The sequence below is a fragment of the Micropterus salmoides genome, unplaced genomic scaffold (assembly GCF_014851395.1).
Source record: "Micropterus salmoides isolate LMB-PRFRI ecotype aquatic unplaced genomic scaffold, ASM1485139v1 Ms_hic_scaffold_3, whole genome shotgun sequence".
NCBI classification, from domain to species: Eukaryota; Metazoa; Chordata; class Actinopteri; order Centrarchiformes; family Centrarchidae; genus Micropterus; species Micropterus salmoides.
The window spans coordinates 31,668,341-31,694,670 of NW_024042261.1; the positions used below are offsets into that span (position 1 = coordinate 31,668,341).

Below are 26,330 nucleotides of genomic sequence, written 5' to 3' on the forward strand. Positions count from 1 at the left end.
CTTCCTTTAAACTTTGGGGATTTTTTTTCTGCATTGCTAAGCTGAAAAAATGACTCAATGCTGCTAACTCTCACATCAGCAAAGTTAATTAAAAACCAATGTACTTGGCAGAATTGCAGGCATCATTTATGCTTTTCCAGTTAGCTCTTGACACTGATACATTGTGGCAATTTTCCCATGACTGGCTAAGTAGTTGTTCTCTGATACTGTATGACTTCTGAAAGGCAGTTTTCCTTGTACTTCTAGTGTTACAAATGCAACACAGTGGGGACTGTTAAAACAAGAAAACAACTGTGAATGTAATCTGTCAATGTTCAACCAGCTGTTAATCTGACAGTTGCAGACCAAGGTGCTAGCTAGCAAGCGTCGACATGTCCCTTGGTTTCTCTCATTTCTCTGGGAGATTACAGTATTATGGTTCTCATTTATATAATCCGTTCAATGGGAAACAGCCCCCTTCTCTGCACTACCCCCAAAATAAAGTCCATAGTGACTGCAGCATGTAATCAGTTAGGAGACAGTAGCTCAACAGCTTATAAGATTTATATGTGTTGCAAGAAGGTCATGGACCTTATGCTGGGATTGATTATGACCCCTGCTCGAGAAACTTCTATACTAGATGGATGTCCACTGATTAGTACTGCATTCAGGAGACCATGACAGAAGTCACTGCATTTTTATTCACATAAGTTAAGAGGCATTGCAGTAAAAATTAAGGAACCTGAAAGATAATTGACACATTAGTCTACAATCTGGTGTTTACTGAGGTGAAGAACAACATTATCATATCTGTGGTGTTAAAAGAAGGGGTCAGCGTTAGCCTGCAGGAAAAGTCTAGTTAGCCGAATGAGTGCCACAATGAATCCTGTTTACAATTGCAGCATAGGCATATATATTCTCTGCTTTAGCAATTTTGCAAGCAAGCTAACTTCCAGATGTTTTTTCATTTCTAATCCTTGTTTTTCCGCCTTGACTCCTGCTTCCTAATCCTTGCTACTTAAGTACTGAGGATATGTCTGTCAGGGGATAAAGACTGGAATTATTGTGAAAAGTAGGTAAAAGGGACATAGTAAACCCTTGATAAAAACAAAACCATTCTTCTTTCGGCTGTTCTCTCTTACCACAGCAGATCATCTGTTGATCCCTATATTTGATTTGGCATGGGCTTTTTACACTGGATGCCTGATGCAACCTTTCCCATTTATCCAGGTTTGGGACTAGAAATTAAGAATGGCCTGTGCATCCCCAGTTGCTGGGGTGCAAACCGGGGTTCAGTGCCCGAGGATTCTTTCAAGTGTGAACAGTAGGAGTTAGGGATAGAAATCAGTAGACAACCCTCTCTAACACCTGAGCCACAGCCTCATACTGACAATGTGTCATTATGATGAAAAGAAATTCAATGAGAGAGAAATGACACAGAACAAAGTGAGAGATCATCCAGATTTTTGGTTAAAAAAAAAAAAGGAGATATAGGCTCTGACACAGAAGATATATCAAGACCGATACAGAGTTCAAGGGGGCTTTGCATTAATCTCACGTTGTAATGACAGTTTAAGGTTTTGGTATTCTGATGAATTCCAGGATTGGGCTTAAACTGCTTTCAGTTTGTTTGCTGGTCTTTAATCTTCTAACCCTGCGTTCTTAATCAGAACTCGGAGCAGGTTTTTAATCTCGCATGAATGAGGCCGCGGATTATAGGCCTCTGACCTTGCCATGCTGTACAGCTGCTTCCTTCTCAAATCAAGTCTCTCTTCCTGTGTAGCTTGCAAAAGAGGATCATCTTACTTTTTGCGCTACAATGCCCCCAAATCAGAACTGTGCATAAAAGACACAAACACTGGCGAAGAATCCTAATTTTTGAGAGGGAAATTCAGAAATTGGTTTAATTCATAATGATTTGGAGTGGTTTGGTAGGCTATGTTTGAAGCCGATTTTCTACAGATGGCAGGACAGTGAAATATCTTATCTTTGTGCGATTATCATCTAATCCTTTTGACTTTTAGAAGCAACACCACTTGTTGAGTTGAGTAGAGTTGCAGCTTTGTGTGTGTGTGTGAGAGTGAGTGAGTGAGTGTTGACTTAGGTATGAGTTTTATTAGTTGCTTCAGGGTTGCTGGTGTAATTACCACTTTAACCTTGAGGATTGTTCTGAGGAAAACACGATGAGATGGCTTTTTCTTTATTGTTCCTAAGTGCTACAGTGGATATTTGAAAGGACACAAAGCAACAAAGCAAGCACATATTAGAAGACAAAAACATGACACAAACTTGACAAAATAGCTTCTTAAATTTTAAAAGGACAATCCATCTCTGTAAACTGTAACAATTTTAAACCTTAACGAATGGTTTTCCTAGTTTGCTTTTGCAGCTTAAGAATAGATATTCATTATCAGCTGAACCAGGGCTATACATAGTAAACAACCAACTATAAGATGAATTGTTAGTAATAGAATAACTGTTACTATGTTGTGATGTTTTCTGCTCAAATATGACTCTTTGAACAAGGTGTGTAGAATTAATGAAGTTACGTTGTTATGTCTGCCACTTTCAAGGCAAGTGGGGAATATCTGCTGCAGTTTTGACACTGTCAACTGCAGGCAATGTGTTGGCAGTTTAAACATTTTTATGGCTTCTATTTATGTGTGGGGCCATAAATGGCACAGGTGACTTACTATCCTTTACTTTTCTATAGGTAGCAAAGATTTTGTGTATAACAGCACTTGTTTAATAATGGCTGAACAACTTCTCCCTTGAATGTGTAGGCCTTATATTTGTGAATATAACAACTCCATGGGGTGCTTTGTTCAAAAGAAAGGAAAGCAGCATGTGAGGCTACACAGATTTGTTTAAATGACCAACACAATGACTTATAGTTTAAGAAATATAAAGCATTAAACTTTGTATTTTACCTGGTCGGGCGGTGTCCATTTGGTTGAGCGTGGTGTGGATGTTGGGGATAGTGAGCCGACTGAGCAGAGGTTTTGTCGTGTTCACCTTGAGAAACGTGGAGGTTTGGATGCTGGGGTTGAGTGTGTGCTGCCGGGTGGTATCGCGGCACACGGTTGCAGTTGGGCCTCGCCTTGTTTGCTTGTGCTGGGGTCCGATGGCACTCCCCAGATTTTGTGCGTACTTTGGGAGGGTGGACGGTGTCACGGGGCCGGGCTGCTTTCAGCTTCCCGTATGGAGAGCTCCAGTTTTGGCTGCTCCTCAGTGGGAAAAGGCTTTCAAACTTGAGATAGACGCTAGCTATGTGGCTGCAGGCACAGTGTTGTTGCAGGCTGATGATTTGGGGGTTGACAAGCCAGTCTGTTTCATTTCAAGGAAATTCGTAAGTGGTGAGGTGTTTTGTTTTGTTTTTCACAGTATTTATTTTTTATTATTTCATTGGTGGTTTGTTTGCCAGAGTTCCCTTTGGGACCCTGACATTGGGGGGGATGACGCCCCGAGAGGTCTTGGTGTGGAGCTGTGTGCTCTGTGGTGTCTGTGTGCTTCCCTCAGGAGGGCAATCACAGAGATTGGGAGGACATGGCCAGTGAGTCCTTATTTAGACCAGTGTTGGTGCTTGCGCCTTCTACACCGCTCTGCCGTGTTGTTCTTTTGTTTTCTGTTATTTAAAATTTTTTATGTTAATCTCTGTTGAACCTGTATTGCATCCTCCTTTTTTTGTTGCGGCCTGAGAGCCGGGGTCGTAACAATAGTAAGTCTGAAACATGATAAATCTGATTTCACAAGTTTGGGAGGGTCTCTTCCTTGCATCTACAGCATAATGAGTCTTACAGCTCAGTTTGCACTGCCGGGTTACAGGGATGGCTTTTTTCCCCCCAGTTTCCTGTCTGCATAGCCTCTTTACATATATACATATGTTGTTTACCAGTCTCATCTGAGTCTGCCTTCCTAATGATTCTGTCAATCTAATAAATCTATCTGTTCTATCCAACTGCTGGATACTAGTAGTTGCAATACTCAACACAATTTTACAATCGGGTGGAAATATAGGGTTTTTGTCTTAGTCCATGTTCATAAAACCTCAGTCAGGTGCAATAAGCACATATGACCACATTAAGGCCATTAAGTAATTTTGTTTTTAGTGATGCAAGTAGTTCTGACCCAGCTTCCTGTTTCTGTTTTTGAGCTTGCATAAAGATCTCTAAAAGAAAGCTCAGTCTCTTGCAGATTGAAGGAACAATTCATACTTCTTTAGTGCTCTAGTCAGTCAACAAATGGTCAGCATAGCTGGTGAGATACAGTTTTTCTCAATTGCTTAAACACTATAACCAGGCAATTGAACTAAAATTTCAAAACCTTAACTCCATTTTTCAAAAATCCACCCATTTCTCTACACACAAATTCCTTCATTTTTCATTGCCTTCACCATGCAGTCATTGAGAAAACACTAACATTAAAAATAGTTCACGCACGTCAGCATAGGTTGAGCTCAATTAGCACACATCTACCTAGGTGGAAACACAAACAGTCAAAATTGAAAACACACCAATCAGAACCTTCAATAGATAGATACAAGGGGCAGTCAGTTCATTCAGTTTTGGAACAATGGATCCAGAGAAATCTGAAGGAAGAGGTAGAGAACACCGGAGAGGAGGATGAGGAAGAAGAGGAAGAAAATCAGTATGGAGAGGAGTAAGAGGTGAAGGAAGAGGAACAGGAGGAGTAGGAGGGAAACGGAGGAGTAGGGAGAGGAGGAGGTGGAGAACAAGAATCTCTGTTCCCAAACCAAAGACAGAACGCTGAGGAAGAATAATTTGTTGTTTGGTGTGTTGAACTGTTTACATTTATTTCTTTTGTTGTGTTCATCATGTGAAAAGGTTTTTGAGGGAAGAACCACAAGCAACATTACTAATAACCAGTTTTTGTAGTATTGTTTTGAATTTATCTCACCAGTGTGTAAGACTGTGTTGTAGTGTGTGTGTTTTTCAGAGCTTGTGTGTTATGTCTGAGGGCGAAGTGTGGTTTTTCAGCAAGACTGATGGTTTTGAGTGGAGAGTTTCATTTTGACCTGAAAATAGGATGTTTGGGAAATTGGGTGAGAAGTTGTGGATTTGTGTTTAGAGTTTTGAGAAAAAGAGGCATAATTTCAGGAAATGCGTTTAAGCAATCGAGAAAAACTGTAAACAGAGTTGTATTTCCATCTACTGGACAAACTGTGGTACAGTCCATCAACAGAGGGTGGGATATATCTTCTTTTTAATTTAAATAAAACATTGAAAACTGAATGAAAAATGTTGTTTATTTAAATATGTAATCCATGAAAGCATTCAATTAAAAACACTCAACATGAAGACTGATTTAAATGTAAGACAATGCCATCAATATGGGCTCTGGATTAATGTGCAACAGTGCTTCAGACAAGAATATACAAAGATTGCCTTTATTTTTTCTGTATTCATACTATACTACTGAATAAGGCACATTTTGCATCAAATAACATAATTTCACGTGTTCCCCAGTAACACGTTTAGACACACTTGAACCATTCCTCAAATAGTAGGGGAAGCTGACAGTTATTAAAAGAGCATTATTCGAAAGCTAGTCTATAGTAGCATTCAAATAATACTTTCTGTTAACTGTAACATTTCTTAGTCATCCCCTGGAAAAAAAAAAAAGTTCAGTTAGTGCTGTGCATATTTAATCAAAGAAACAGCATAGTGGTGGAATAATACAGTATGTGTGAAGATTATAACGATAGACTTATTAGCCTAAAATGAAAGAAATGTCTTATTTATACGAGTTTATGTTTGCATAAGTAGGAAAATGAGGTGGCTGTGAAGCACAAATTATTTTAGGCATCAAAACACAGTCAGGTTATGAGTTTCCCTGAGAAAAACAAACGTAACTTTAAGAAATGTCGTCTTAATTTACAAATAAAGACATTTGGGAATTACCGTGGCTTAAATGTTCTGTACTTTCAAAAAGATGAATACTGGATTCTGAGTTTACTACAATGACTATTAGAAATACAGCAAAGGAAAGTTACATTTCTCTGTCCTACCTACACAGACCTACAGTATGTCAGACAGAAAATCATTCAGTGAAATACACAGGAAAGAACACCTATCCCAAAAGGGGATTACAGTATATATTCAGTCCACCCCCTGCTCCATGGTCCTGCATGATGATTAAATTACAATAAAAAAAAAAAATTATAACCTAATTATAAGCTGGTCTTCTTGTACAAACAGGCGTTGAGCAGAGAGACAGATCAGGGCAGCTCTGTGGAGAACCTGCCTCCTCTGCATGTGTGCCGGCCTCTGATGCAGCAGTTTGAACTGAGCCTGCAGGCGGCTTGTTTGGGTCACACACTGAAGAACAACTTACCATTTCAATAGTGATCTGGGACTCGTCATCTTTACCCACCAGGCTTAGGGAGGAGATAGGGAAGTCTGGTGAGGAAAGCTTGGCAAGAAGCTGCAAGTGGTCCTGATCAGAGCCAGACTCGATGCTGACACTCTTACATAACCCGCACAGACTCTGCCGCGTCTCCTCCAGGTTTTGCTCCAGCTCAATTCGCTCCTGCAGCAGCCGGTCTTTCTCACTTTTCTGCAGAGAGAATGACAGCAAAGCTTATTCACTTCCTCGACTCCTCGTCATTGCATATGCCTTTTGAACAAAAACTTCATAAGTCTACAGTATTTAGATTTCAGAAATCTTTCTGGTCAATCTGTAAATCTAAACCTACAATCACCTTTCTACGGGGCTACAGAATTTACACATACCAAAGGCAAATGATTATGCTGTTTTATTACAATATTTTATAAATTTTAGGAAAAATGATCTTGCAATACTGACTTCTATTGCAAAAATAACACTTCTTCAATCTTGTTCATGAAAACAAGAGTGCTTCCATCCACATTGCTGCTTTTCATACTGGTCACCACTAGGGGTCAATAAAGGTCACAAAGTACTTCATCCGCAGGAAAGACACTAAATTAAATCATATCATGTTTGACAACATGTTGAGAATACCGGACATAGTAGACAACTTACTAATCTTTTGATTTCACATTCTAGTTGGTGTATGCTGTCTAGTTTCCTCTTTCGGCAGCGCTGTGCAGCCACACGGTTTTTGCTTCGTCGACGAACATCATGGACAAACTCTAGCTGATCTTGAGTCAGTTCATGATGTCTAAGAAGCTGCTGGAAGGCACTCCGGCTCAGCGCTGAGATTTGCTCCACTGGGAATGGGAGCTGAATCTGTAGAGAACAATTTTTAAGAGTTACATTTATTTTACTTATCTTCAACTATCAGTAACCAAACATCAGCTGTCAATCACAATGACCTCTGCTGCTCTTTTGTTGTTGGCCTCAGTATCTCCATCTGTGTCGAAGTCAGAGTCGTCTCCAGAGTTCAGCGATGAGGACATGTAGGGGCTTTTCTCTGACTGGGACAGGCTGTCAGTGCGTGGAGCCGGGTCATCACCTGTCCCAAGGTCCCTAAGGAAAGGACAGTCCCCTACACTGGAGCTCAGGTCCAGCTGCTTCAGCCAATGAAAGTCTGATGCTTTTGCCAGATTGTTTTGGTCTGTGGGATCCAGGGGGAGTGTCTGAGCCTGATTTGGGCATAGGTCAGACCAAAATCCCTTTGCCAGATGTTCAGCCACCTCTCTCTCCACGCTGCTCCTCTGCCCAAATCCCTCTTCGTGGCTTAGAGCAGTTAGTGTAGGGTCTGAGTGATCACCTGCCATCCCCCGTTCAAGGCCAGCCTTACTCTGCTCTATTAACTCACTGCAATCTTCTGCCCCTGATGTGTTCAGTGGACATGAACCTGGGTTACAGTTGGTTTCAGCACCAAGCATCTCTACCGTCTGTTTAACATCGCTGCCTGCTGGCTCAATGAATTCTGGAGGATTCACATCCCCTGGGGTTGACAGCTCACAGGGTAAGCCACAGTCTGCCAAACTCAACTCACTTTGATTACACACATCTACTATCTCTAAAATGTCTCTTTCACAGAACTGAGTGGGATCTACTTTGTCTGTATCTGGGCATGGCAATGACAACACGGGGCACACACCATTTGCTGCCAACTCCAGAGATAAGGGGGCCATTTGTGGCCCGCAGTTCTCCAAACAGAGGTGTTCTTCCCCACTGTTCATCTGACCCTGTGCACTCTGAGGACACTGTGATGGGAAGTCTTTTTGTTCATCAACTCTTGAAGGCACTGAGCTGTGTGACTCAAATGATTTTGGTTGGCTGCTCTCTACGCTGGAGCCAAAACTGGCACTGGGATCCCGGCTCCGACAACAGGGTCTACGCCTGACCTCCTGTGAGGTTCTTTTGCTTTCAGAAAACTTTGGGATGAGGAAGTCAAAACATGCCGACTCCAAGTTATGAAATGCTAAAATCTCCGCACTGCTGTGAATGGCATGAATGTTTTCTTTGGTGAAGGGGAGCTTTGATGTGTAAGCAAACTGCAGCAATGGTTCAAACCCCTCAACGGTCACCTGTGAGGAAAGGAGATACAGCAGATTGTTAAGGTACAAAAAAACTCACATTACTATAGATTACTATAATATGACCATACTAGAAAGGTGACCAGCTAATAAAGGAACATATGATATGGAAATATAAAGGGTTGTTTGATACATGTCCTGAAATGTATCGCTTGCAGGTTCATAAAACAGCAATATTATTCTCTGCAGGGCTGACATAGTATTTCTGTTGCAGACATTGTGATGTATACATGTATAAGCCACATTGCAAATGCTGCAAATTGGACCAACAGTCATATTACACACAGGCATCTACTGCTGGACAGAAAATAAATCTTTCTAGTCCATGTCATAAATAACAATTTAGACTTTTTCAAAATATTTTGGTGCCTGGTCCTGCATGTATGGATATTGCAGCTTGCTAAGTGTAATTTAACATGGCAGCATTCAGCTGGACAGCAGGACACCGACCTCATCAGGCAACGTGATTACGAGATTCTGTCTGGTGACATTGGTAACCCTGCTGTGAAAGTATTCGCTGCAGGAAGCCAAGACAGAGCAGTGGGCCCGAAAACTCCTGTTTTCCACCACTACTGTCACATCACACAGGACGTCCCGCTGCCTCTGGTCATTCAGACACTGGAGAACATGGGCGCTGTGCACTGCAGACTGAAAGGTGAACACTGATATGCGGGGAGCTGGGAACGACATGGTTCTTATAAGCTCATCCTGTGTGACAAAGGAAGCAGGGGGAGTCAAAAAACCATCATGATCACAGTAAACCATACACACAATACAGAATCAGTATAAATTACTCTCAAAATACACAGAAGTGTGAATTCTACCTGCCACGATTAATCATGTTCAATTAGTTAATTGACAGTAGATGAATCTGCATTTTGATATTGATAATTTTTGTCATTGTCATGTGGGAAACATCATGGGTTCTTGTGTCTTGAATGCGAATACTCTTTTCTTTATGGTAGCAAACTGAATATCTTCTGGTTTTGGACTGTTGGTAGGTCAAAATATGACATTTCGAGACATCCCCTTGGTGTTAACAGCTGACATTTGAAAGACAAAAGCATTCATCGATATAATAATCCACAGATAAAAGTGATAATGAAGTAATTGCAAGTTCCTTCCATAGTGGATTCTGTCTTTAGCAGAAGGTGCAATGTTGCTGTTACACAATCATGTGTGTCCACCAAGCATTTTTTCATGCTGTGGGTGACCCCTTGAGGCAAATTAGATCGTTGTTTTTGGCATTGCTGAGAAAACCTAAAACATGTAAAACCACTGCAAATGAACTTCAGGTCAAATTTCCTTTTCAATAATGGCAGTTATTGATAAGGCTAAGAGTTGGATAAATGCATAAAATGCAGTTTTATAAATTATCCTAGTATATTATGTAATAGCTGATTATTAGTAAATAACGATATTTGTAGTGGTTGGGTTTCCAATTTGGAGACAACCTGCTCCAGTGCTTCTGTCTGACTTTTTAAAAATAAAAATGATGGTGTTAGCAGTTACAGTAACTTATATTAACATTGTAACGTGACGGCCTAATGACACACTGTATGCGCTACCTAAGAGTTAGATAATCATTAAGTTAACTTACTGCAGTCCAGGTCGATTTAATTTCAACTCTTTAACGTTATCTAAAAAGTTTAAAATGCTGACTCATGTTTAGCCAACTTGTCCAACTAGGCCTGGCAGAGATGCCTAACGAAAAATATCCAGTTAGGACCAAGACGTTGCGTTACTAAGGAATGTCAACATTTTTATTAAGATATTAATGTAACTAATGGTCGAAAATGCTGTCCAAACGGAAAGGCTTTAAGCTAGGCCAGATCGTTAACGTTAACCGTTAGCTACAACTAACGTAACCGAGCGGTCTCATCTTCCTGGTATTGGCTAAACACCAAAACCTTCTGAAAAATTAACTTTACTTCTTAATATTTATCTAAAAGAAAGGCCAAATGTTCACCGACCTGCCATGTCAGCTTGGTAACACTGCCATTAGTAAATTTTAGGTTGACTAGACACTGGCCATCCGGAGCCAGACTTTCCTCTCGTCATGTGACTACTGGGACGAGAGGAAGCTATTAGACTGACTGCGCATGCTCAGTGCAAGACTCAGAATGCCACCACACAAGACAGGAGACACTTTAGACATTTTGAAGCATTTCATTACATGACATTGATAAAAAAAAATAAACATATATATTATTATTATTTTTTTTACAACCCTCCCCCCACTCTCATTAATCTCCTGAAATAGATTTTTGTAATGTGTACAAATCCAATACCACAAACTGCTTCATGTCCATCTTGACTTTCATTGCACACTTATTTATTGTATCATAATCATATTCCCATCAGTGTGACTAACAAACATTTGTCCTGTTTACTACTTGCAACACTGGGTGACACCACTGTGATGAAAATGTCAACACTGTCAAATGTCCCTTCTGTATAATCAACATCATTTCATTGCAGCCATTGCAGTTTGAGTCACTGAGAAAGCAGGCCAATGTTGTTCAACAGTTTGAGATCCCTTATACTGTGGAATTGAAGTAGCAGCAGCAGCAGCAGCTTGGATTGTTTGGATTTCCTGAGTAGTGAGGCACGGTTCGATTAGAGGATTCTTTCATAGAAGAGGAGGTAGGCTTGGCAACTCTGGACTTTACTCTCACTCACAGGCTGGACGCTTGTGTCACTTATATGGAACCAGGATCCTCTGGGTGGCTTTGCATCTCCTGAGGGGAAGTGATGAGTTAGAGTTGATACTTAAAGTATTACTACCATGTTATTATTTGTCACACCCAAGTACACCAACCTTCTGCTGCAAGTCCATTGGATGAGGGATTATCAGGTCGTACTTTCACATACCCTGTGTAATGACCTGATCTCATTGTTCCACTGTGTTCTACAATACCGTACAAACTGTACGAAATCTGAGCATCTCCTTCTGTCATGGCCTGTTTGGAAACAACTTACTGTTAGTGCTCAGACTATAATAAAATAATGATACATTTAACAAAAATTGTTAATCCAATATTTACCTTGCATTTTACCCCACAAAAGGGAGCTAAATCAAGTATCAGGGGGAATTGGACATGTCTGTTCACCTTACAAATACTGTATCCATTCTAGAGGAAAACAAAAAAAATCAAAACAAAACAATGTGTCATGTTCCTTAAACAGCTGGTTTGAAGGTGTGTCAATAAAAACAACTTGGCTGACAGTCAGTTGATCAAAGGTGTAAAAATGCTGACATTTTCTTTAACTCACCTGTTGAAATCTCTTCAAATGAAGGGTAAGCACTGGTGGGGGAGAGGAGATCAGCATTTGCTTCAAGGCGTCAGTGTAAATATTCTTCTTGGATCCTAAACAGAGCACAAATAAAGACGATGAACCTTATTGATCCCCAAATGGAACATCAGACAGAAGATCCAGTTTAACTGACTTCTTGGTTGTTGTTGTTTTTAGAATCACTGGACTTGTGATACTGTACTGCAAAAATCCACACACATGTACAGGGTGTACAATGTCAAGAACAAAAGCTATATCAACAATAGGTGAAATATGAGGGAGAGAAATTTCACATACCTCCAGCTTTGTCTTTGTGTGACTGCCGTTTAGTGCAGGTGACACACAGCAGGCTATTGTTCTGGGTGAGGGTTTCTACTTCTGTGAACTGAAAAAGGCATGACTGTACTGAACACTCCTGTTTCTCAGGGGCCGTCCTGGCAGCCAGTGTGTGAAAGGCCAGTTCTGGGTCCTGATTTACTACAGTGTACTCTTTAGCCTCTAGTGGCTCATCTTCACTCTCCATGCCTTGTTCAGCATCATAGTCTTCTATGAAGGCGTCATCCAGGGTTACTTTCTCCATTTCACTCACCAGCTGTGTATCCTCTTTTTCTTCCTGATCCATGTCAGACATTTTGGCATCATCTAAGATGCTGTCCTTTGAGTTCTGCTCCTCTGATAAGACATTAAAACGGTTGCTGACTGATGACGTAGCTGATGAGTCACAGTCAATCACTGACTCTTCGTCCTCTTCCTTCTCATCCTGGACTGTATCAGGGTCCCTCTGGTCCTGTTCAGACACACTGATTTGTGCAGGATTTCCTTCACTCAGTGAGGCTTCTTCATGTGTTTCATTGTCAGCATTTCCCCCATCTGGTTCCCCATCTGCAGTAGGATCTGTCTGTTCGCTCTCCGTGTGGCTCGGCGATGTAAGACTGTCCAAAGTGACTCTGCCCTCAAGCTTTTGCTGCCTCTTTTGATGCTGTAGCAGAAACATGGAAACAATACAGACTATTTAGTTTATTCTACACAATGATTACACACTCATCCATTAACTTCAACAAAAGACAAAACTTCCTTTATGTACAGTCAGTGAGGTACCTTTGCTTGCTTCTTTGCCTGCTTCTTGGCTTTCTTCTGTTGGTACTTGCTGCTGGCCCCACTGGGAATGTCATCATTTCCATTGGTCAAAGCAGGACTGTTTCTGCTTTCCTGGCTTGACTCACGGGTGTTCTGAACTCCTTTTTTTTGGTTTTTCTTTCTGTATGTCTGTAAGATGTCGCCACAAAAAGGCACATGTGTGAAACCCAAACAAAACTCGAACAAATAATTGCCCAAAAAAAACACTCATAAAAGGCTTTACCTCATCTGAAACAGGAAGGGAAAGATCCAAAAACATCTCTGTGACTACAGACACCTGTAAGTGCAAAGTTATAGCCATTTAGTGTGACACCAGCATAATAGGTAAAATCTTAAACTTATCCAACGAAGGTTAAAAATCAAGGGCAACTGGACTTGGTTGAAGATCTTCCACAACACATACCGTTTTGCACTGCTGACACATTATAGTGCTGGTCATTTCCCCACCAAAAACTTGGTCGACAAAGTTTTTTGGAAACCCATTTTTCTCGTACTCTGAAATCAGAACTTCATTGTTACAGGACCCCATTTGACTATTTGGTGTGCCAAGACAGTATTGTACAGTAGAATGCAACTTTTTTTGCTTATGTGACACTGACCACAAGGTGTTTAACTTAAAGCCTAGTTACTTACCTTTAACTAGTGTCTTCAACTGCTCTTCATCTGTGCCTTTTCTGGATTCTTGCAATGCCTTCATGATTCCAGAGCTTACTCTCTGTAGAGACAAACACAATCGTCAAATGTATATGACTAAAATAACCATTTGATAAGCCAGAGAGGAGGAGATTTTGCAGCTTAGTTCTACTGAGCTTGAAATAACAAAAGCTTAATAAGTGCTTATAGTGCAATCCATACCAGCTGTCTTACAAGCAGTACTGTTCTGCTGTCAATGTAATATACTGCCACATAACACATAGCCACTTGGATATACAGTGTCTGTTTCAAGTGTAAATCTTTCACCAATGCGATATATAGGGCAATTTCTTAAAAACTAAATGCATACTTTGATCTCCTCAGCCCGCATACCGTCCAGAAGGTAGCGCAGCAGCTCCTGGCTATCTTGCTGCTGAAATCCTTTGAACCTGGCAGCCCTGCAGAAAGGAGACAGAAAGTTTTAATGTAATGATGCTAGGAAGTACATTTTAAGCACATCTTAAGGCTGAGTTCCACCTCAACTTGCACTCACTTTTGACACACTTGTGTGAACAACTCCCGAGGTGTTACCACACCCTTTTTGGATTCCTGGATCTCATTGAGAAGTTGACACATAGCCAAAGTCAGGGATCCAGGCTGGTCTAACTGCACCACAATAGGCTCCTGTAATCATTACAAAAGCAAGTCTTTAAATAATAAACTGTGTATATATTAGGCATCTAGATCTACCATCTTTATGGTTAAAAACAAACGGAAACACACCAGATCCAAGGAGGCGACAGGTTTAATGTTAAGACTCATTTTCTCTTCTGTCACTTTGTTGAGAGACTGTCTTAAGAGCGGTGTTTGAGAAAGACTCTGGAAAAGACAATGATAGCGATTAGTAATAGCTCCTAAATTTACAAAGACACTCATTTTAAATCAAGGGTGGCATCTTATAAAGCACAATCTTACCTGAATAACTGCATTAAAGAAACACGTGTTTCCCAGGTTGCTCAGCCCCTTTACTGAAACACCACCATTGTCTTCAGATGTGCCAGACTTCTGTGATTTTACACTCTCTTTTTTGACATTTTTCTTTTGGTCCTCGTTTTCCTTGTCCTCACTTTTCTCTGTTTTTACAGTCTCTGTCATCTGCCCAACTTCTAAACTGTCTTCCTCCTTTACTCCTAAATAACCAAACACAGCATGGTGGACATGGTTATAGAGACATGTAATTCCAATAATGAAATCTGTTTTTTATTTTATTTTAAAAACATTACAGTGATGCTCAAATTTTCCAAATGGACCCACTTTTTTCTGGTCTCTTTATAGGATCTGCAGAGGTTTGCTTTTTTAGGTTGGTCATCAGCTGAGCCAAATGTCCAGTCCTAGAGTACTGGACTTCGTCATCACATATGTAACACCTGCAAGTTTGGCAACACATCAAAACAGAACAAGTACTTTTACATTTCAAACACAAGTTTGACATCTGTGACTAACACAGCACAGCAACATACTCACCACACACTCCAGTTGTCCAAACTGACCACCAGGCAATGTGGATCTGACCGAGGAGTCTGATAATGTTTGATGGCATGCTGGTTCTCAGAGTTTCGTCCACATCCCTGGCAGAAAAGATGCATCTGGTCATTTAGCAAAAGTCCCTTCATACACTGTCAAAATTTGAATGATAAATGGGTTGAATAAACTCACTCTATGGCCGCATTTCAAGCACATCCAAACGGCTGCTGTTTCTTGTTCCTCTTCAGTGTCCTGTGGCAGGGTGGTGCTGATATTTTCTTTATGCTCTTCATGCTTACAATCCTGGCAACTTGTCCAATCAGAATTACCGGAGAGTTTCTTTAAAAGAGTTTGGTCCGTTCCCTTCTTAATATGTCTGCAGGAAGGACCTACGAAGATAAAAAGAAAACAATGTGGGAAAGTCATCCTAGGCCTTCCACAGGTTGCCATATGACAATGGAGATGATAATATTAAAATATTATTTACCTGTCAGGTCAATGTCATCATCCTCTCTGGAGCTCCTGTCCTTCCCCCTTTTCTTTCCCATTGTCACCTAACGTTAAGCACAATTAGACATGAATCGAAATAATAAACAGCAGTCACCTAAACTAACGCCAGCTTTGGCTAATAGCTAACGTTATATAACATCAATTATAATGCTGCTTTACACAAATTAGTGTATGTATGTGACGTGTAACTCCATGTCTCAGGGTCCAGTCAACTTACTGTCACAAAAGGAGCCTAAAAGCTTCACCGTTTTCAGTTTCGGTTACTTTGTGTGGATGGATTCTCAAATCCGGACATAGTCAACTTGGTTTGCTGATTACAGACGTAAAATGTAAGCCCTCGGATAAGAAAATGTGTCTACAAAGTTTCACATTCGGTAAAAAAAAAAAAATTCACTCCGCTGATTTGGCAGAAAAATCCCGGCTGACACATGCAGACGGATGAACAGATGAACAAAATGTGCAACGCCTTCTGCTGCTCGGTATGTGTGTTTCCTGTGTGCGTCGCTTCTAACAGTCCGAGTTGAAACAAAGCTCGATCACTAGGCGTGTTGCCATTACTGAAGTTGTTCGGGTGTTTAACTGTGGTGTTCCGCTCCTTCTACATATATAGCTAATTTAAATGTATTTTATTAATGTTACTCCCTTGACAAGACTTACCTAGTAGTCGCTAGTACAGAAGCAACATTATTTGCTAGCCGGGCTGTAACGTTAATGACAGGTTACGTAACGTTAAATTAAAAGTAATAATAACGTTATCTTTAAATGCGGAGACAGAAATCTTTTCAACAGTGATCGTTTATGTGTAACACAAGTGAAGATCGACGCTCTAGTTTGCCTTCATCAGCATGTCTTACTTAGAGCGGGCTGAGTCTCAGCTCGCAGAGGTGGAGCTGCTCACCAGCATGTTTCCCACACAGGAGGAGCTGGAGATCACAGATCAGCTGGCACTAGCTGAGCTCAGGGACTATGTGGAGGGCTCAGATTCAACAGACAGCCCACCTCCTTCCAGACCTCAGTTTCTCATCAAACAGAAACTGGACACTGGGAGCACTGAGAGGGTAACAGAATAACCGACTGTCCCTGTGATTTAAATGTGTCTTAAAACGTATTTAACGCCATTGTCCTTTCTTATTTTGTTGCTCAACTCAGACGGACGTCATTCTATCATGTGCTTATCCACCCGAATATCCCAGTGTGTTACCAGAGATAACAATCAGGTAAGCCACTATCCACTTCTGATGTGTGGTGAAGGTGATGAACTCTTCTCATATATGCAAGACGAGAACAACTAACTAATTAGCTTAGTTTATAATACGTATAAAATCTTGCAAAACAGCAACACAATATGTTCATAATCTAATGTTATATGCAATGCTATAAAGCCCATAGAAATTGTAGAGACCCATCCGGTGGTGTGTGTGTTTGGGCTTTACCAAAAGAAGTTTTCCATTCAGAGGTCATGTGTGATAAGGAGCTGTTATAAAATGTCTTACCAGTTCTTGCAATTGGACATCTTACGATACTGTAACATTTTCATAAATCTTCCATGTCAAACAGACATTAATAACTCAAACACACATATTTAATTTCTGTCGGAAAAAAAGTAAAAAAAGTCATTCTGTAAACCCTGCGCCTGTAAACAGCAGCCTGAAGTGCAAAAAGACAGAAAAACAAGCCAAGGACAACCATGCCATTGGTTTGGTCTAATGTGAAAATGAAATGAATGAACATGACATAGAGACTATAACAGATATAATAACAGACTAATGACACAGATGAAAATGGGTTATGTGACTGTGGCAGAAAGTAGGCTAAGTAGTTGGTTTTTTTTATTGTTATGGCCCTATTTAAGTTAAGAAGTATGCATGGTTGAATACAGATAGCATACAATTTACTGTATGCTGCATGTGTTCCCTGCACGGAGTTGTTAAGCAGTAACAATTCATATTGTTTTCACAAAATTAGTATAAAAGCTGCTATGGGAGTAGGACAACATCAGCCTCTGTTGAGTAGTGGGAAGTACAGCTTGCATGGGAAGATACATTTTGGTTTATTCTCCTGTCTGCTTCATTTAAGTGGCCAGTATCTGATACAAACCATAAATCGCCATTCATGAACATATATCCAAGATAGCTCCGCAGACGGCCGCCTCGGGATTACGCTCCGTAGTGCTTTTTGTGTTTTTGTTAATTAACGCTGTTTTCTGCCGTCCCTCTCTGGTAACTTTTACCAGAGAAGAGCTCTTAAACATTGGACTTTCAACTGCTCATACTATTCCACCGCTCCTTATTGACCCTGGAACTTTCCCGGAGTTACTAGTTGGAGGAGCGGCAGCTCTGTTTGGGATCCTTCGGAAACGGCGCAGGGGAAAACGAGCAGGCGCGCTGGTTAAACTGAGACAGCGGGGATTTCGCACTGCGCTCCCCTTCAGTTCAGCTGGCGAATGTTTGCTCTCTGGCCAACAAAATGGACTAACTGCTGCTCCTCAACAGAACTATCTCGGACTTCTGCAGATCTGCTGCCCTCTGTTTCACCGAATCCTGGCTCACCGAGCGCATCCCGGAAAGCGCACTTCACCTACCGGGAATTAATCTCATCCGCGCGGATCAGTGTTGAAGAAATCATGCAGGCCTCACCTAGAGACATTATTTATAAACTGTAAACCGTTTTATTCACCGTGGGAGTTTTCCTCGTTTGTTCTGGTCGCTGTTTACATTCCACCTCAGGCCTGTGTAAATGAGGCGTTACTACACCTGGCCGACCAGATAACTAACGTGGAGAAAAAACACCCAGACTCCCTGCTCATTGTTCTTGGGGACTTTAACAAAGCAAACCTCAGTCATGAACTTCCAAAGTACAGACAGCATATTAAGTGTCCCACCAGGGACACTAACACACTGGACCACTGCTACACAACATTAAAGGACGCCTATCGCTCTGTTCACCGTGCAGCCTTGGGACTCTCTGATCACGGTCTGGTTCATCTTCTCCCGAGACACAGGCAAAAACTGAAATCTGCTAAACCTGTAGTAAAGACTGTGAAAAGATGGACCAACGAGTCAAAGCTGGAGTTACAGGCCTGCTTTGACTGCACTGACTGGAGTGTTTTTGAGGCTGCAGCCACTGACCTGGACGAACTAACTGGCACTGTCACATCTTACATCAGTTTTTGTGAGGACATGTGTGTGCCAACTAAAACCTTCCACACATACAATAACCAAAAACCCTGGTTCACAGCGAAACTCAGGCAGCTTTGTCAGACCAAGGAGGAGGCCTTCAGAAGTGGGGACAGAGTCTTGTACAACCAGGCCAGGAACACTCTGACTAAAGAGGTCAAAGCTGCAAAGCTAAATAACAGCTTTGCAGCCAACGACCCTGCGTCAGTGTGGAGAAGCCTACGGACACTCACAAACTACAAGAGACCATCCCCCAACACTGCTGGTACTCAACAACTGGCAGACGAGCTGAATGGTTTCTACTGTAGGTTTGAAAAGCCCAGAGTCACACCTCTCCCCAACTCCAACGCCATCTTCAAACAGTCACTGTCCCACTCTGACCCCTCACCTGCACTCAAGATCTGTGAAGAGGACGTGAGCCACCTCTTCCAAAGGCAGAAGATTAGGAAGGCTCCTGGACCTGACTGTGTCTCACCATTGTGCCTGAAAATCTGTGCGGACCAGCTGGCCACCATCTTCACTCAGATCTTCAACAAATCACTGGAGCTGTGTGAAGTTCCCTCCTGCTTCAAACGCTCCACAGGCATCCCGGTCCCCAAAAAACTCTCCATCTCTGGACTAAATGACTACAGGCCCGTCGCCCTGACATCTGTAGTCATGAAGGCCTTTTGGAAAACTGGTGTTGGCCCACCTGAAGGACATTACAGGCCACCTGCTGGACCCCCTGCCTACAGGGCTAACAGGTCAGTGGATGATGCTGTCAACTTGGGTCTGCATCACATCCTGCAACACCTCGACTCTCCAGGGACATATGCTAGGATCCTGTTCGTGGACTTCAGCTCGGCGTTCAACACCATCATCCCGGACATCCTCAGCACCAAACTCACCCAGCTCACTGTACCAGCCTCCACCTGTCAGTGGATCACAGACTTCCTGATTGACAGGAGTCAGCAGGTGAGGCTGGGAAACATCACATCCAGCACCTGGACTATTAGCACTGGCACCCCCAGGGGGTGTGTGCTCTCCCCACTGCTCTTCTCCCTCTACACCATACTCAACAGCCCTGTGTCTGCTGTGGAAACCTTGAGGTTACTGGGTTCCCACTATATCCCAGGACCTGAAGTGGGAGCCCAACACTGACACGATTATCAAGAAGGCCCAGCAGAGGATGTACTTCCTGCGTCAGCTCAGGAAGCTCAACCTGCCTAAGGAGCTGCTGATCCAGTTCTACACAGCCATCATCCAGTCTGTTCTCTGCACCTCCATCACTGTCTGGTTTGGATCTGCCACCAAAAAGGACAGGGACAGACTACAACGGACAGTCAGGACTGCAGAAAAAATAATCGGTGCCAACCTGTCTTCCATTCAGGACTTGTATATTTCCAGAGTCAGGAAACGGGCAGGAAACATCACTGCAGATCCATCTCACCCCGGACACAACCTGTTCCAGCTCCTCCCTTCTGGTAGGCGCTACAGAGCACTGTACGCCAAAACCAACAAACACAGAAGCAGTTTCTTCCCACAAGCCATCACTCTGATGAACAGCTGATTTCTGATTCAGTGTCACGAACAATTCCTGTGCAATAATCCAGTAACTCTGTCTCTAATCAGCCACCTGTTTACTGGTTTCCACTTATTTATTCACCATTCTCTATTTCAGTGCTGTTCATACTATGTCATATTGTATATACTGTATACCAATACACCTACCTCAGGTCATAGGTCTTATTTATTTTTTCCAGCATCCTTTGCACTATGCTCCATCACACTGTGTACATGTATGTGTACCTGTATATCATATCCACCTTCAACATGTAAATAATGAGAATAATAGTTTACTCTCGCATCCTTTGCACTCTGATCACTGCACTATTTGTCAATATGTCTATATTGTTTTGTTCATAGTGTGTATATTAGTGTTGTCTATACTGTAGTTTGTGTCTGATTTTATTATTGTGTTATGGTATTTTTGTACGAGTAAGCACATCATGAGCAATGTACAATCCTGAGTCAAATTCCTCATATGTGTACACATACCTGGCAATAAAGCTGATTCTGATATTGATGAGTAAGACTATCACTCTTCTGAAGATCTGTTATTTTGTAAATTTCTGCAAACCTTAGCTTATTCAAGATTTCCATTATAAGTTTTACTCCTTAACTTTGCCTTGAATCTTCTCTGACTCCTTCATACAGCATGTTTTTTTTTCGTGCCCTAGGTGTGCTAGTCTCAGCAGGACCCAGCAGACGCAGCTCCACACAGATCTCAACGCATACCTCTCGGAAAACAGCCAGGGGGAAGTGTGTGTGCTCTCTGCTGTGGACTGGGTGAAAGACAACCTGCAGTTCTTCATTAATAAGAGCTTATCAGCAGCACTGGCTCCTAAGAAAGACTCTGCATCTCCATGGCTACAGGAAGTGTTTACCCGACTGTGGATTTACAGTCATCACATCTACAACAAGACAAAGAGGAAGAACATCCTGGAGTGGTCCAAAGAGCTGGGCCTGTCGGGATTTAGCATGCCTGGGAAGCCTGGTATTGTCTGTGTGGAAGGTCCTCAGTCTGCCTGCGAGGAGTTCTGGTCCAGGTATCTTGAGTGTTGTTATTTTTAGCAGCTGATGTCACAGCCAGAAGCCTGCTGAGGTACCAGGTTTATTATTTTTCCAAACTTTTTCCCATTTCACAGAGTGAAGGTTCTGACATGGAAGAAGATCATGATTCGACACAGAGAGGATATTCCCCTCGATCGTCAGGGCAAGGACAGCCGGACTGTTGAGTGTATAGACTCCCTGCGCAAATTCACAGGCTTTGAAGAGGCAATGTTTGACCCCCATGGGAACAGAGGTAATCACATGGACCTTGGGCAGCTCTACCAGTTCTTAAATGAGAAAGGCTGTTGTGACATCTTTCAGATATATTTTGGCATTGAAGGGAGGTAGTGGTCACACCTAAAGTATATTATACATAGGTATTTGACTGGTTCCTTGTTGCTGAAGTGATTTCTCCTGAAAATAAGTGTTAACCTTAAAATGGAAATGTATTCATTAGTGCACATAAATGGATAGTGAGCATGTGCCTGATAATCTGAGATAAATAAATCACCTTTTTGTGAGTGTTGCTCAGCCGTTACACCTGGGACCTCATTGGGATAGAAGGCAGAAACAACATTTCAGTAAATGTTCTGGCTCTTTTTTGCTAATAGGCATTTTTCAAAAAGAAGCATTAAAATTATGTTTTTTTCTGAGAGTTTTCTCAAGGACTTGTTAGATTTGCAATTTTAATACTACTTGCCCTAGGTCTTTCTTTCCTCAAATTTTACCACTGTGTATTGCTATGAGGCTATAAGACGATTTTCAGGTCTGATAACATTAATAATTGGACAACAGTCAACAATATGCTAGATATCTGTTTATGAAATCTGTTGATTTTCCTGTTATGAATTATAGATAACATAACTGTGGAAAGTCTTCAATTTTCATGGAATGATTAGATGTTAGTTTAAATGTGGATTACACTGGCAATTAAAATGAACATGAATCTTGATTTTAGCCCCCCATCATACAGTTTTTATCGGGATTTTGTTCCACTGGGTTTCAATGCAACGGTGACTTGTAAGATGAGGTGCCACGCAGACACACACAGCTGTAGAAATACCAATGAAACAGGTCAACATACCAGTGAGTTTATATGAAAGGAAATAACAAGACATAAATTGAAGACAAAGATAATGTTCCATAGTTATAGGCATTGGATTTGCAGACATGCTTAGTCTACATTGTCCAGCAGATGGCACTATTATATAATTAAAGTGGGAAAGTATGATGGCATCCTTAGGTTATCTGATTTCTGGATGTTAACAGGTTTAAATCTAAAACAATACATAATTTCTACATACTATTAGATAATGATAAAAGGTAAAAAACAATGTCCCCTGCTATTTGGATCAAATATAAATATGATTTCATTTAACTTTCATGAATCAACCATGCAGATTAAAATGTTATTTTGTGATGATAAAGGCAGGAGGATCTTGTGGCCTTGAACATTTCACAAGACAAAGGAGTTTCTCTGTAAAAGCTCAACAAAAAAAAAAAAAAAAAAAAAAAACCCCACACTCACTTTTTAAACAATAAGTTAGCTTTTTAAATAATTTATATTAGGAATGCTAAATGATGAACAGATACCAGATCCAGAGATGGCCTTGAGGATGGGATGCTCATCCTGATTTCAATCCCAGACCTCTTGTCCTGGGAGATTTTAGTCAGCTGGTGGTCCTGGTGCTGGTTCCGCTCTTTCTGATGTTACAGCTTTGCCCTCAGAGAGTGGATACTAACTCCAGTCAGATGTCAAACTTGCTTCTTCAGAAGATTCATCAGGGGAGTCTTACGGTTGGTTTGTTTAGTGAGGAAAGCTCTACTGTTGTAGTAAAGATCGCCCAAACCGAGACCAAGGCCAGAGTTTATGGAGACCAGAACAAGACCAGTTCCCCACAAAACGTGAAATAAGATCATAGGTACTTCTCAAATTGATCTGACATTTCCATTGAAACATCCACAAACAAACACCAAGAGCTGAAGTCAATGTAAGCATCTTTATTTTACACTCCTTTTCCATGCTTACCATTGCGGGGAGTGGTGACTGTCGTTAACGGTACCACCACATTTTTAATTAGGGTTAATGGTTGCATTTAAAGCAATACATTTTACATCTACTTAAATCAGACAATGCAAAAGCAATTTGATATTCCCAAAGTTATGGTCTTGAAATAAAATCCCAAGTCCTCAATGACCGAGACAAGACAGTAAATATGCGGTCGAGTCAGACGAGACCAAGACCATCAAAAGGTGGTCTTAAGACCGGTCGAGTACTACAACATTAGAGAGCTCAACTCCCAGGTGCATCCACAACTCCAGCTTGTCCCCCAGGACTTGATACTGTAAATGAGCAACCTCTTCCACCCATTCATCCTGCATTTTTGGGTCCCTTTCATCCTTTTCTCAGTTAGCTGTTGAGCTGACATGAATCATGAAGAATGTCTCTTTTCTAAATTCAAATATCACCTGCTGTGATTTAATGTATTGAGATTTGTACAATTTTAGAATAGCTTTGATATAGCAATGTCCAATGAAGTATGAATTGCCAACTTGAAAGAAATCAATTCTTTTAATAAAGGCACCTTTTACTTTTAATTTTGTGCACGTGACTTTCAAGGTGCTAAATTGTTTATATTTCATTCTTTCTGGTGAGTCTCTTCAGTCCTTCACTGCCATAACTATACACATTAAAACATACAGAACAGCAGACTATGTCCTAAATATGGACTTTAAAAATGCCAAAGTGCTCAGTCAGAGGAAATGTGCTGAGGAATGTTTTACATATGCCTCACTAAAAACCTTTCAGTGCTTGCTTGCTTACTGTTGTACACAGCGAATGTCCTTTTCCTTAGTTCCCCCTGTAAGTGAACCAATTTGTAGCAATTGTCATTATCCTAATATTGGCAAAAATGACTGCCTTTCTAACTAAAGACAATAAATAGCCAAGTGGAAAATGGCACCATACCTTAGTTTTACGTCTTCACGTGGTTCAAACCTAGAGGTGAAGTGAGGAGTTTCTTCAAGTGCCAGAAGAAACAGGAAACAGATCATGTGCAAACAAATAAAGATCAAACAGGAACAGAAGAGACACAGAAACAAAGTCTTTACAAACAACTATTTAACTAAAAGATCATTTTTTCAGGTTTTAAATAAAGACACAGTACTAGCAACTTAAATAAAACATTTAAAACCCACCCTCTTCCAAAGGAGTATGCGAGTCCACAGCTCCACTCCTGCTGCTCCCAAACACCACCATCTGACCCACTGGTCGGCAGCCACACAGGCTGGCCTCTCAAGACCAGCCTCACACACTGGCCTCTCAAGACCAACCCTTACAAGTTCTGTTGCGGCTCTCTCATTGTTCTCAGATCCTCCAGGAACTGATTGGGCAGCTGCTGCCAATCACTAGTTGCAGCTGCGAGACAGGAGAGGGAAGGGCAGTACCTGGAGAACTACAGGAGAAGGAGAAGCACACACAGCAAAACACAGGACACACAGCTCTAGAGCTGTAACATCTAGTCATATCTGCCTGCTCCCTCCACCTGAGGTCCCTTGCTGATATCAACCTGACAGATGTGTCAATAGTAAACATGTTGCCTCTAGTAGTTTTAATTTCGTTGTCTACAGTACTGATCTTAGGCAATGGAACAATGTTATTGGCTGTACTCTAGCTACAGCTGTAGTGCCTGTATTGACCAGAGTAAATATCAGTACCTCTGGTCAATACAGGTCAATAACATCATAACAGATCAAGTGTAGACCACTCCTTAGCAGCTATATGAATTTCTTTGTTATTGTAACCTGCAGCTCCTGTATCCTCCCTCCTTACTTACTTACCTACTGATAGTTAAACAGTAGGAGTGACATGGCCAGTCAATGTTTACCTAGTTAAAAGTTTTGATCATTGTCCTTGAATCTCCAGCAACATTTTATAGCAAAGGTGAGCTACTTCACTGGAAATGAAGACCACCTCCAGTAACATTAGAAAAAATTAACACACGTTTATAAAATAAAACATTAAGCTTCAGGGAAAAAGCAATAATAGTAAATTATTATTATTATTACATTTTTTTTATTCAATTGCCATGTCTCAAATTATCATGAGCTAGAAAGAGCTAGAAGCATGAAAGTTGGGCCACTGACTGGAAATGATGTGCAACTGCTTCCAAAGAAATATGAGCCCAGTCGACCAGATGGTGGCACTGTAATTAGGGCCAAAAGTGAAAAGTCACACCCTTTCATGTAATCCTTATTTTCTATTGACTTGAAATTTCCAGCTCAATGTGCTCTACAAAAAAGCCTTGCGGACCGTTTAAGTCCTCCTAACTCGATTTTTTATCTTTTTGATAAACACATTTGACATTTCCTCTTACACCAAAGGTCTGATCACTTCCAAATTTATTGGATCACTATTGGTCAAAAGTTGTATAAAGCTTGTTGATATCTCATTTGGTTTTCAAGATATTGACCAGTGAACTTTACAAAGGGCGTTGCTCAGCACTTAAACAGACCAAAGTCAACAATCTTTGGGCCAATCATCACAACTTAGGGTTCATTCAAATCAACCAATAGGTGACGCTACAAATGCAACAAATGGACACGGCATTACACAAAAAAGGCTGTAAATCAGAAAATGTTTGTCCAGTCATCACAAGACATCCAGGATAAGTACCTGACACATATCCTTAAAGTTTCATTCAAATCAACCAGTAGACACACCTTACAAGCCTATATCAAACCTCCTGTTTTTAAGTAAACTCATTGAAAAAGTTTTTTGCCAGCTGATTTGATGTCTTCCAGTCAGGATTTTGACTACACCAAAACACTGAGACTGTTCTATTGTTGTTAAGGTCTTCACTGACATCCATTTAAACACAGTGGCAGAATTTCAGTCTGGACCTCAGTGCTGCATTCAACACAATTGACCACAACATGACACTAGACCAACTGGAAAACCTGGTAGGACTTTCTAGCACTGGTTTGAATTCTA

At 41.2% G+C, this 26,330-nt stretch overlaps 3 protein-coding genes across 5 annotated transcripts; 1 reads left to right on the plus strand and 2 right to left on the minus strand.

Annotated features, from left to right (window-relative positions):
* Nucleotides 1–5,227: 5,227 nt before the first annotated feature.
* LOC119882560 (transcription regulator protein BACH1-like) lies at nucleotides 5,228–10,553 on the minus strand. Of its 2 annotated transcripts, none has more exons than XM_038692626.1 (5): nucleotides 10,442–10,553; nucleotides 8,919–9,176; nucleotides 7,296–8,459; nucleotides 7,003–7,209; nucleotides 5,228–6,555 (listed from the first exon to the last, which is right to left on the minus strand). In XM_038692626.1, the coding sequence occupies exons 2-5, from the start codon at nucleotides 9,156–9,158 to the stop codon at nucleotides 6,166–6,168; spliced, it is 2,001 nt and encodes a 666-aa protein (XP_038548554.1). In that variant the 5' UTR covers nucleotides 9,159–9,176; nucleotides 10,442–10,553; the 3' UTR covers nucleotides 5,228–6,165. The 2 variants fall into 2 exon arrangements, with proteins under 2 accessions (XP_038548554.1, XP_038548555.1); XM_038692627.1 differs by lacking the exon at nucleotides 10,442–10,553 and adding an exon at nucleotides 10,069–10,423.
* A 222-nt stretch (nucleotides 10,554–10,775) lies between these two features.
* LOC119882561 (ubiquitin carboxyl-terminal hydrolase 16-like) lies at nucleotides 10,776–24,615 on the minus strand. 2 transcript variants are annotated; one of them, XM_038692629.1, is made up of 19 exons: nucleotides 24,536–24,615; nucleotides 24,306–24,357; nucleotides 15,547–15,613; nucleotides 15,252–15,448; nucleotides 15,060–15,163; nucleotides 14,850–14,962; nucleotides 14,511–14,725; nucleotides 14,319–14,414; nucleotides 14,089–14,219; nucleotides 13,906–13,993; nucleotides 13,536–13,617; nucleotides 13,306–13,397; nucleotides 13,126–13,179; nucleotides 12,864–13,031; nucleotides 12,063–12,744; nucleotides 11,745–11,839; nucleotides 11,516–11,602; nucleotides 11,290–11,431; nucleotides 10,776–11,209 (listed from the first exon to the last, which is right to left on the minus strand). In XM_038692629.1, the coding sequence occupies exons 3-19, from the start codon at nucleotides 15,605–15,607 to the stop codon at nucleotides 11,088–11,090; spliced, it is 2,529 nt and encodes an 842-aa protein (XP_038548557.1). In that variant the 5' UTR covers nucleotides 15,608–15,613; nucleotides 24,306–24,357; nucleotides 24,536–24,615; the 3' UTR covers nucleotides 10,776–11,087. The 2 variants fall into 2 exon arrangements, with proteins under 2 accessions (XP_038548557.1, XP_038548556.1); XM_038692628.1 differs by lacking the exons at nucleotides 24,306–24,357; nucleotides 24,536–24,615 and adding an exon at nucleotides 15,787–15,973.
* Nucleotides 16,121–22,853, plus strand: rwdd2b (RWD domain containing 2B). Its single transcript, XM_038692630.1, has 4 exons — nucleotides 16,121–16,627; nucleotides 16,719–16,786; nucleotides 20,965–21,333; nucleotides 21,433–22,853. The coding sequence occupies exons 1-4, from the start codon at nucleotides 16,415–16,417 to the stop codon at nucleotides 21,683–21,685; spliced, it is 903 nt and encodes a 300-aa protein (XP_038548558.1). The 5' UTR covers nucleotides 16,121–16,414; the 3' UTR covers nucleotides 21,686–22,853.
* Nucleotides 24,616–26,330: the final 1,715 nt, after the last annotated feature.